Raw genomic sequence first — 13060 nt, 5'->3', positions numbered from 1 at the left:
CAGACACTCCAGAACATTGCACTTCAATTATTGTTTGTATATCCTCCATCATTTCTTAGACCATGGTTTGACAACTGACATTTTAGTGGTTTGTATAAAATTAGCCTTGAAGGAATAATATGAAAAGGAAACAAAGCAGATGCACTCAATGCCATTCCTTGTATTTGTTTCCTAGGGATGACATAACAAATTACTACAAACTTGTGGCTTAAAACAATAGAAACTTATTTGGTCACAGTTGTAAAGAAGAGAAATCTAAAATCAAGATGTCAACAGATCACACTTTCTCCATAGGTGCTAGGAGAGAATCCTACCTTTTTTTAGTTTCTAGAAGTTCCACATAGTCTTTGACTTGGAGTTGCATGACACCAACCTCCACCTCCTTCTTTACATGCCCCTCTTCCCTATGTGTCTTCTCTTCTTATAAGGAGACTTGTCTTTGAATTTAAGGCCCACCCGGTTAATTTAGGGTGAGCTCTTCTCAAAGATCCTTAACTTGGTTACATCTGCAAAAACCTTTTTTCCAAATAAGGTCATGATCACAGGTACCAAGTATTAGGACTTGGACATACTGTTTAGGGACCACAGTTCAACCTTTTATATCACCTCAAGGCAAGGTACAGTTGTATATTCCTGAATCTCTGAAAACACATTTGAATGAGAGAATTTCCAGATGAAAGGTAATATCACTATCAAACCAAGAATAAGCAGAACCAATACTTTAAATGTTATATTGCCTTCTATAATGGCTTTAGTTATATGCTAAATTTAAAATTATTTTATAAATTTAAATGTGTCCAGGTTTTAGGGTAATAGGGGTCACTAGGGAATCTCCCCACACAAGTATTTGTGTGGATAAAGAAAATGTGATATATACACATGCACATGCTCACACACAATGGGATATTACTGAGCCATAAAAAAAGAATGAAACTTTGTCATTTGCAACAATGTGGATGGAGCTAGAGTATAGTATGGTAAGCAAAATAAGTCAGTCAGAGAAAGACAAATATAGGATTTCACTCATTTGTGGAATTTAAGAAACAAAACAGATGATCATAGGGGGAAAAAAGAAGCAAACCAAGATGCAGACCTTATAACTATAGTGAACAAACTTATGGTTACCAGAGGGAAACTGTGTGGGGGATGGGTGAAATAGGTGATGGGGATTAAGGAGTGCTCTTGTGATGAGCACCAGGTATTGTATATAAGTGTTGAATTACTGTATTGTACACCTGAAGCTAATATTATACTGTACGCTAACTGGAATTTAAATAAAAACTTTAAAAAAATAAATATTTGTGAAACACTTTATACACTATCAAGGTTTTCACTATTTTAAAAGTTTATGATCTTATAATTAACTTTAGTCAATGATCTCTATAATACAGGCATAGATACTTTAATAAAACATGTATATCAAGCTACATATACTTGAAAGAGAATGAAAAGAATAATATCTAAAATGACTGAGCTCTGTGATACTTATGCACTTTTTCCACCTCTTTATCTGTGGTTGTGGTTGCTTTTAGTCAGTAGGCCTTAATTTTATTGAAAATATTGAACTAAATTAGTTCTCATAAACCAACCATAATGAACTACTTCATGTGCTTAATTTTACTTTGAAAAATTTGAAAAATATGAACTCCATAATATAGACTCATGTATATATTATATATATGTATGTATGTGTGTGTGTATATATATATATATTTTTTTTTTTCTTTCTTAGATGTCTTCCTGGATTTTCTGGAAAATTTTGTAAAATTAATATAAATGAATGTTCTTCATCACCATGTCTAAATGGTGCAAACTGTGGAGATCACATCAATGGATATATTTGCAAATGTCAACAAGGTAATTATTGAAAAAATAATAATGTGTATTTAATACATTTAAAAAATATGTTTATGTATGTGTGCATACGATTTTGACAATATCCTCAACCAATGACATTAATTATCAACCAAGTTTTAAGCAATGAACACACTTAAAAAATATGAAATGGATGTTCTATGATGCTAGTAACCAATCACTTAGGCTATTAGCAGGAAATCCTAGTGTTTAGAGTATATCTTACTACAAGTGTTTTCTACATTTGTGTAAACTTCATAATCGTGATCTTTATGTCAGTTGTGCCTGGCACACAGCAGGTCCTTTATAAATGTTAGCTCTTATCAATATTGAAATCATTATTACCTCCAACAAGGGTCAGTATAGAGATGGACAAGCTTAGTAAGTTGATTTTATTTAAAGAATAATTTAGAATTGGTGTTTTGGCCATTTCTGCCTTTGGTCATATTCTTTTTAAGTATACATTGATTAAAAAAGCTTGTGTCCATGCATCTTTTCCCCTCTCTTTCTTCTAGTTTCTACCTTTGCAGATTTGTTGCTTTTTTCCTGTGTCTTCTGTCACTCATCTTATCTTCAACATTCAGGTGCATCCACTCAGAAGAGATGGTGAATGCCTAATTTCCTCAAGAAGTAATAAGCTCTCAGGAATATACATGGGGTATATTTTTGGTCACTAAAAAATAACAATCACCATTTACAGACTCCACAGTGGACTTGAGACAGTTTGTTGATACCCCCTGGGTTCTGGGATTCTGGTTATTTGGGTCCCCTGAGGACATAACAGTTAGGCAGCCATGTGGGTAGTAGGGCTCCTGTTGTTTATGTGAAATTATACAAACTAGGGAACACTTATCAACTGAGTATCATTGACATGTTGTTGAGAAGTTGAACATTTACTCAGCACACTACTCTGTTTTGGCATACTCTGTAGGTTTTATTTGATCAGATACAGCATCTGAAAGCATTTCTACCTGAATGTTGAAATCGCCACCTAGACATAAAATTATAACTCTTGCAGATAAAAGAAGTAGAATAAACATTTCAATTCTCTGATATTAAAACAATGAACACCATTTCAGAACCTTGTCTCTTTTAAGTAAAAATATCTTTATCAAGGTCTGAACACTTAAAATGCTATAATAGTTGCCACAAGCAATGAATGTAACCTTACAAAGGCAGTTATGAAACACAACACTTATATGAGTCATTTTTACCATTTCAATATATATCTTATAATTGCTAGGTTTCTTTTTTACGGTAATATGTGTATCTTGCCATTTCTAGATTAGTTTTGATGCTCTAGGTTAAGATTTATAGTACTGTAGATTCACTTGGAAGTATGGAGCCATTCTGAAGCAGGTGTAGCATTCAAATGAAGCCACATTCTGAGTGCTTCTCACCAGTCCATAGTGGAAAGTGGAAGACCTTCTTCCTCAAAAATGATACCCATGTTTTTGCTAGGTGTCAGAACTTGCGGGTACTTTTGACTTAGCCTGCAATTCTTTTCTTTTTTTAAAAAAAAATTAATGTTATTATTTATTTTTGAGAGAGAGAGATACAGAGTGCGGGGCTTGAACCCACAAACTGCAAGATCATGACCTGAGCCAAAGTCAGATGCTTAACCAACTGAGCCACCCAGGTGCCCCAAGCCTGAGATTCTTCACAGTCTAGTCACAAAAGCAAAGACCAAGTAAGCAACAAACCAACCAAACAAATTCTTGGAAAATGCTGTAGACACCCTCCCAGACCCTTGTCCCTGCTCCCAAGGGCTCTTTCCAGGCAAGGCTCTGAATCATACTGATGTACCTTTCCTCCAAAGTTATTTGAAGAATAATTGTTCTCTTGAAGATTACTTTTCATTCCTTCCTCATTTTATTTATTAGCATAGCTAGCTGAGGGTTCTTTTTTCAGGGGTTTTAAAATGGGTATAGTAAAATTTACTCTCTGACATATAGTTCTTTAGTTATGACAAATGCATAAAGTTGTGTAACTACCACTACAGCCAGTCATGTAACCACCATCTCCCAAAATGTGCTCATGCTACCTTTTTCCACCCTCAACATAAATTGGTTTTGATATAATTCTCATTCTTTTCTTTACCATTTTTGTCCTTGAAAATCTACCCATTGTTGAGTTCTTCTTTTTCTTGTGTTCTGAATTTTAGATTTTAAAAGCAGCCAAATGTGGGAGGACTTTGACATTTATGTGTTTGGAAATTACAATTACAATAACAATACTAGAAAATGGACACCTTTCTATTTTATGTGCATTGACTCATTTAGCTTTTATAACAACCTTATGTAGAAGGTACTATTATTATCTCCTTTTACCAGTGAGAAAATGTAGTCCAGATTCTTTGGATAATCTCCCATAGCACATTAGTGGCAAAGCTGAGATTCAGAGCCAGGAAGTCTGACCTGGTGTTATACACTCATTTTTTATGTTCCCCGAAGAAGGGCCTTCAACTGAATAGCAACTTCCCATAATGTTTCAGTTATGCCAGGTGAATAAGTTCTAGGGATCTATGGTGCAACATTGTGCCTATGGTTAAAAGCACTTAACAGCTTGCTAAAGGATAGATATCACCTTAAATGTTCTAACTACAATAAAAAATAAATAAAATTGACAACCATTTTTTTTAAAAAAGGAACTTAACCAGTAAGATCTACCAGTGTTTTATAGCTTAGTCTTAGATGTTAGCAATTCTAACCATTATGAGATTTCTTCAGGAATGTTGCTTGCCCACATCAGTCTGATTATCTCCTAAAAAGCTTGATAAGCAAAAACTGATAACTTACCATTTCTCTGAGTAGTTCATATAAACATGTATTTTTCCAAATGTCACAGAAGGACACACAGGCTAATTAATTTGATTTATACAGGTCCACTCTTCTCTTATCCATGGAGGAAACCGGCCTTAAATAATGTTGATAATTCTTTCTTAGGCTCTGGTCTACATCATGTCATCATCCTTACCTTACACAGTGTCTGATAGAAGCCTGCCTTCACTACATATTTACTTCTGTCTTTAAATTAGTTAAGTACTGTAGGGACGCCTGGTGGCTCACTTGGTTAAGCATCTGACTTCCACTTAGGTCATGATCTCATGGTTCGTGAGTTCGAGCCCAGCATCGGGCTCTGTGAGTCATGACAGCTCAGAACCTGGAGCCTGCTTTGGATTCTTTGTCTCCCTTTCTCTCTGCTCCTCCCCTGCTTGTGCTCTCTTTCTCGAAAATAAGTAAACATTTAAAAAATTTAAATTAGTTAAGTACTATAAATTACTGCCATATTTTATTTTCATCAGTTGAAAATCTTGAGTTCACATCATATTACCAATTATCAGATTTTTTTTGTCTTCATGTAGCAACTCTTCCACCATTGTCATAATCTTGGGTGACTCTTTCACTGTAACTCAAGGTTTGTAATTTATCCTTTTGTCTCCATCTCCTCTACTTTATAGTCCAAATAAGGATATATGGGACTTGGAATATTCTGAACAGAACAGAGTTCAAACAATTAAATGCCAGTTTCCTCACTAGATATATCTGTAAAACACAACTGAAATTTGGATTGATATAAGTAGGTTAAAGACACCCTAAATGTTACTTAGTTTTGGGCCACCAAATCCTGTCCAAGAAGTTGTATTCTAGTGGAACCTCACAGAGTGTTCAGAGCTTACTGAAAAGTACAATCCATTTATGATGCTGGCCAATGTTGTGTAATTGTAGACGGGACTATAGTTACCACAAGCCCCTCCCTCACTGTAAGGGGACAGATGATTATGCCCTTTCCTCCAAGATACCTAGGTACATTACTTGACAAGGAAGGACGGGTTTGATCTCAGAACTCACTCATCCTCTCCACATGAGATCATCGTGCAGGTTATAACCTGAACAGCATTCAGGACAATCCTAATCACAGAGCTCCTTCTCTGCCCGCTTAGTGAATTCAATGGCTAGTGAACTCATTTCCATGGAAGTATTAATACAAGTATTCAGATTATTTTATTAAGTAAAACATGCTTACTTTTGTTTTAGCCTCAATATTCACATTTATAGTGTTATATAAAAATGTTTAATACCCAGTAAGTGAAACCACAGTTATCCCATTAAAAGCAAATTGAAACTGAGAGAACAATCTCTGTATTGCAAATGTGAATGCCTCACCCAGAGTTGTTCTCAGCCCCTGGGGCAGTCACTTTGCCCAGACACTTTTTATGCTCAGGAGGGATGTAATAGTGTTTATATAGGTGACGATGTAAACTGTGGATACACATTTTGCTCTTAAAATAGCATTATTCATTTTGAAACAGAAATGCTGCATTGTCCTTGGAGCAACGAAACGCAGAAACAAAAACAAATAGTTTCTTCCATGAATACTCACAATTAATAACTCAGGGATATGGCTTTTGTATTCAGAACAGAAGAGATACATAATGATCCTTTTTTTAATCAAGACCCATGAAAAAGTGAAATATCATTAATATGAAATAAAGAAAGTATACTATTGTATTGTCATGAAGATTTAGATGTAAAAATCAATTCTACATATTCTAGAATTAGACTAAGAAAAAAATGATTTTAATTTGTCATTCAATTACTGAATAATACATTAACTAGTAAGACAGAATTATTTTAGGTTTAGGTTTTAATTTAATTTTATTTTATTTCCCCAGATTAGCACTTGGTGCTGAGAGGGAAAAGGAAATGAAAGTAAAATATATAAATCTTTCAAATAGTGACTTTTATTTTCATCAATAAACTCTAACTATTATAACTGCTATGTTACAGCAGAGAATGGTAGTATTAAAACAGGTCAGTGTTTCTAGTTGTATATGTACTTCAAAACTTGTAATCAACTTAAAATTAGTCTAATTTGTTCTTATTTTTATTACAATCTGACATCTAAATTCTCTTTTTTATTTTATATCCTCATTATTTGATATGATTTATTCTGGAAGCACTTAATTTCTACTGAATATGAAAATAATAGATTAGTACTGAGTTTAACACCATAATGATTTGATTACTTTTCTGGATTGCTAATGAAAACTATTTTCTGAATATCTGGTTACTTTATTACATATGGACATCAAACTACAGAGGATTCAAGGAATGTTTTCTTCTTCTCTGCTTCTAAACCTTTTTTTTTAATCTTACCCACCAAATTTTCATTTGTCTGTTTTATATTCCCTTAATTGGTTCTCATTTCTTATTATCACCTTGCCCACACCACTACAAGGACATCATCTTATTTATTTACTTTGTTATATTTTTACAAAACAAAACAAAACTAGTGAAAAAGCATTATTTACATACATAAGCTCCTCCCAAATGCCACAATCCCAAGTGTACTCAAGCAAGGTGCTGAGCAAAGAACTTCTGGAATCTGGGTAGAATAAAGTTCAAATCCCAGCTTTGTGACCTGGTAAAACCCTCTGATTCTCAATTTCATGATAAAATTGGGGGGGGGGGGAGGAAATCACCTAAAACATTGTAAAGCACTAAACATAGAATTATAGTTAAGATATATTATTTTTGTATGAGACAGTCTGAGCCCATTAGCCCATGTAAATTTTACTTTTCAAAGTATCCGTTTCTTCATTCACAAAATTGGAAAATAAACTCATCCATAGAGTTTGTTCAGCATGGCACCAGGAGCAAATAATAGTAGCCAACATTTCTTTAAAAAAAAATTACTATGTACTGTGTTTAGAATTTGCACAGATCATTTCACTCAAATCTCACCATAAGTTTATGAAGTAGGTACATGGCTATTTCCTTTTGCAAGATCTTGTAACTTGCCTCAGCTTTCACAGCAAGTAGCCAGTTCTGGGGCCTGTGAATATACCACATCCACCAAAAATTTAAAAAATACAAGCTAATTTTATTCACTATTTTTTACATTGCTAGTTTCCATCTCTCTTCATTACCTTTTTTTTTTCCTAATGCATATTATGAAGCTGAAAGAATTTTGACTTCAAAGACTGGCTCCCTGGAAGAAGATCTGAATCTAATCCAATTTTATATATATACACACACACACACACACACATATATATATACATATATACACATATATATACATATATATACACATATGTATGTATACATGTGTATATATACATATATATATACATATGTGTATATATATGTATATATATATAATTGCATATAACTATGTATGTTAAATATATATTCATTATATATACATATAAAAGAAACATCTTTTCTAGCAACAAGATAAAATGCTATAAATTATTTTCCACTGACCTTTAGTAACCAAAGCACATATATTTGAGATAATAGACTCAAATTATGATTAATATTTGTGTTAAAACATTTTGTTATATACATTTGAGATATACAACTTTAAAATTCAACATCTGGAGCACTGGGTGTTGTATGGAAACCAATTTGACAATAAATTTCATATATTGGAAAAAAATAAAAATAAATAAAAAATAAATAAATAAAATAAAATAAAATTCAACATCTGTATACACTACAAAATGATCACCACCTCACCACCTCAAGTTTCATTACCATCCATCACCATACAGTTGACCCTCTTTATCCATTCTGCCCACCCCCAACTTCCTTCGTCTCTTTACCAGTAGTCTTTTCTCTATATCTATGAGTTTTTATTTTATTTTGCTTACTTGTTGTTTTGTTTTTAATTCCATGTGAGTGGAAATCATACAGTATTTGTCTTTCTCCATTTGACTTATTTTACTTAGCTTATAGGTCTGTTACCAAACCCAAGTTTGGCTATCCCTCCCTTGAAAGGCCATTACTCAAGAGACAAGTTTTTGATTGGAAAGGAATTTGAGCTTTATTCAGGAGGCCAGCAACCTAGGGAGAAGGCAGACTCTTGTCTCCAGAGGTTTCCACCTGGCCCAAGGGTTTTTAAAGGAATTTAGGGAACTTAATTAGCAAAGGGAGTACAGTGGCCTACAATATTTCTTGATTTCATATAGACTCAATGATGCCAGCTACATTTTCTCAGTTCTCCAGAGTTGAGCAAGGGGGGGTTTCTGTTTGTGTTTTGTGATGTGTAACAGTACTCTGTTACACAGAGTACTGTTACTCTGTTCTTTCTGTGAAGGTCAGCAAGGTCTTCGGATACACAAAGGGAGTTAAGTAAAATCATCTATGTGACCTAGAAAGAAAAACAATTTGCTAAACAATAGGTAGGCTAATCAGACAGCCGAGGTTGCTTCAAACAGACTTGCTGGCTTCTGTGGCCTGGAAAATTTCTGGTTCTTCACTCCTTAAGTCCAGTGATCTGCAAATCAAAGAAAGTAAATTAATTCTGTTATACATCAAGGGACTTAGGTCAGCAAGTAAGGAATATGTTAACTTGCAGCAAGTTAACTCTTAAGACTGTTTGAAGTGCTGTTACAGGTTCATCCATGTTGTCACAAATGGAAAGATTTTGTTGTTTTTTATGGCCAAGTTGTATTTATTCCATTGTATAAGTATGCCACATATTCTTTAACCATTCATCTATTTTAATGGTTATAATTGGCAATCAGCATCCGTTACTGTCTATTGTGGTTTCTGTACTGCAGAGACAAGAAAACGAAAAACTGCAGTATCTAGTCTTCCACTGAAGCCGATGTGAATAGAAATTGCATTCCATCAATAATAAATATACGTGAAATGTAGATGATCTAGTGGAGATCATTTCTAGATGTCTTAGCAATTTCATATGGTGGATGAGATCATGGACACGTGAGATTTTCTGAGTCTCTGACTTTGTATTAAAATACAGAACCATCTGGAATGGCAGTGGGACTCTATAATGTAGTGTTCAATCACTAGCTTCAGGGTAGGAAGGGGCAGCCAGGGAGATAGTGCTGGCTGCTTCCTGGTAATCCAGCTTCCTTTATTTAGTACAATGAGTTCTTAAACTGAGTAATTCCAATGTTGGCTTTTATGTTTCTCAATTTCCTGATTATGGTTGAGGTAGTATCTCCTAGAGAGTCGTATCTGTGGTTCTTAGAGTTACTCCTACAGCCCTTCCTTCTAATAATTTTGGAAGCATCTTATTCTTGGTTATTAAGACTCTTTTTGCTTGAATACCTAGAGTGGTTTCTGTTTCCTGTGCTAAATCTTGACTAGCTTATATTGTATCCTAGTTTGTCGTTTTTGAGCAACACATCCATAATGTTCCCCACAGCTTAACTGCACTTTAGACAGGCCCCAAGACTCCATGCCCCTGACCTCCCTTTCTTCAGAGCATTTGCTTTAGAAAACTAGTAATTGTAACTTTTTTCTCTGCCCCTGAAATGTAAACTTTCTTTCAGCCTCTTGCCAATTTTAAAACCCAGAAATGTCTTTCTCAAGTACCAGGGAGTCATCCTTTTGAAATGTAATTACAGAAAAGGATAGGGCCTCTCCCTCCCCAACTAGGGTCTGCGGAAAGCTAGGAGCCCACTGTTAATAAGTGACAAGTACCAAACACAGATATACAAAGCACTTTGACCAACCACTCCCCCAGCCCAGTATCCTCCAGTATTTTCCCATTAGCTCACTACAGCATTTGAAAATCCTCCCACCTACCTTTGGTTCAGTGCAGTTAAATTCCATCTCTTTCCAAAGTCTTCCTTGTCTTTTTAACTGGTATGATGATTTTCTTTTCTTTCACAGTTCTCATCTTATGGTTTAAAGTTTTGTAATGTCCTTCATAATATTAGAAGCAAAAGGAAAAATACATCATCATTTTTAATTGTTTAAACTATATTGTGAACTGTTTTATTCAATCAAAAGAATATATAATTAAGGAATATTTATTTTATAAAACAATATAATAAACATTTGTGTACCTTCCATTGGCTTCAAGGAATAGAATATTAGCAGTAATTCCAGCCTCATCTATATTACTCACTGAATACATTAATATCCCCCTACCCTAGAGTGACTTTTCTGAGCTTTATATTCAACGTTCCCTACTGTTCTTCTTTAGAGCTTTATTATATATATGTATATCGCTAAGCAATGTTATTAAGTTTGTATGTATTTGACTTTTACAAGAATAGTTAATCAATGTAAGTATTTTTATGGAATATGATTTTATGTTCAACAATATGTTGGATATTCAACCTTGTGAGAGACTGGTCATAGTGGCTTTTTATAAGCCCTGCAAAAATGTTTTTTTTTCTGTATCACCTTTTATAGCCTCCATAGTAGAGTTGCCTACAGAATCAACTCAGCATATGAAAGAGCATTATGAAGTGAAGTGAAAAGAGTCTTGGATGTGGATTTGGTAAATTTAGTCTTTTGGCACCTCATTCTAAGTTTGATCTGGACTCTGCCAAATCTTTTAAACTCGTGTTGTATTTTTCTTCTTACAATGCTGTTTTGCATTAAATCACTTCTAAGCACCTCAGAATACTTATGTAATTGTTCTCTTATAATTTATCAAAGAGGAACAGTGAGACTATATTGCTAAGCAGGAACAAGAATAAGAATGCATTTCCCGATAGCCAGGGTCAGATTAAATGCTGTTGAATAATACATAGAAAAATAAGGCTTGAATATTGCAATTACAGTATGCATTATAGTATACATAGGCAGTATACAATTATAGTATAGATAGGCAGCTAGTAACAGCTGCCTCTAAAGACTTATTGTCCCTATGTAGAATGGTATTTTCAAGTTAAAGTGTTCCTAACGTATTAAGGATCATTGTAAATAGATCCCTTATAGGAAAAAATCAATGATTTTTAAAAGTGTTCTTAATGTATAACTAGTAAACTATAGTTTTAATATTATCTTGTGGATAGCTTAGCAATGTTGGCTGATAGGTTGGTGATAAAATAATGGCAAAAGCCAAAGAAAAAGGGCAAACACACAATGTTTTAATTTGGAATATTACAATGTTTAAGCATTCTTACAGCTGATAATGAGCTGAACATAGACATATTATTTAAATTCTATAGAAGTACAGCATAAGAAATACTTACTGTAAAATGCTACAAGTATTACAAGAAAACATTTTATATCCAGGAATATGGAATAATTGCTTTCCTTTGAGTTTAAGATTCATATTAAATGGAAGTATGAAATCTGTTTATTCCATTACCTTCTATGTATTTATTCCAAGGTAAAATAAAGATATTTGGATAGGTGATGTAGAACGGCATGATAGGTACAAGCCAAAACTTTATTTTACATATGCTTTGCTTCCATTTTTATATAACTGTGTAATTTTAGGGGAAATTATTTATATTCTCTAAGTTTAATATTCTCATCTACTAAATAGAGATAATAATAATACTACCTGATAGAATGATTATGAAGATAAACTGTGATAATTTATATAAAACATCAAGTATAATTATAAAAAATAGTAAGAGTATTGTTAACTATACATAAGCTATTTATTATATTATTATTAAAAATTGAATATATGTTTTGTGATTGTGTTTAACAGGGTGGTCAGGACATCACTGTGATAATGGACTTGAGGAGTGCATTTCCAAATTATGTATGCATGGAATACGCATAGAAAATGAACCTGACTTTGGCTCAGAATGTTTATGCATATCTGGATTTGTGGTAAAGACTATTGGTGGTTTTGTTGTGATACTTTTTTCATTGCTTCTGAAATATGGTGAATAATAGAAAATTCTTTGGTGAGAAATTAGGTTGGAAAAGTTAATATTAGTGTTTCTTTCTCTGACTATACATGCTGCTTCTCAGCATTCCCTTTTCCTTTCTTGTCCATTCATCACAACCACCCTCAGCCTTTCCTTTCAGGAGAAAAGCATTCTGATAAATTGATTCACACTAAGGTGCAAGTCACTTAATGTATTGTCCTTTAATGTTTTAATGCATTTGGAAGGAGGATGCCAGTAAAGAAATTACTTAATATTGTCAGAGTCTTGGCAGAACCTCTATTTTGCCCAAGGGCATAGCACTGCTTCCAGAGTTGGGCTTAGAGTATTGTATGTCCAGGGAGAATGAATCTGCTTTCTTTGCAAGTCTGGACTGGCCCGAACTCCATTAGCACTGGAATAGACTTACCTTGGTAGCAATGTCTCTATTAAAAAATAGCTTCTGACCACAATCCTTTATTAAAACTGACCACAGCACATGAATATAGTAAGGGAACAGCAATTGGCAAGACTATGATGTCAGGAATTTTAAATATATGTTTATAAATGTCATTAAAAGATAGACCAGTCTAAAATGAGATT

General features: G+C 33.8%; 1 protein-coding gene across 1 annotated transcript in view; it reads left to right on the top strand.

Moving 5' to 3' along the window:
• The window catches only part of EYS (eyes shut homolog), a 1768122-nt gene that overhangs the window by 986250 nt on the left and 768812 nt on the right, over nucleotides 1-13060 (top strand). The window contains 2 exon segments of the mRNA XM_042939126.1: nucleotides 1733-1857; nucleotides 12295-12419. Coding sequence (XP_042795060.1) covers nucleotides 1733-1857; nucleotides 12295-12419 — 250 coding nt within the window.

Source organism: Panthera leo, chromosome B2 (genome assembly GCF_018350215.1).
Source record: "Panthera leo isolate Ple1 chromosome B2, P.leo_Ple1_pat1.1, whole genome shotgun sequence".
Lineage (NCBI taxonomy): Eukaryota > Metazoa > Chordata > Mammalia > Carnivora > Felidae > Panthera > Panthera leo.
Note: the sequence above shows the minus strand (reverse complement) of the source record. Positions and strands in the feature narration are given on the sequence as shown.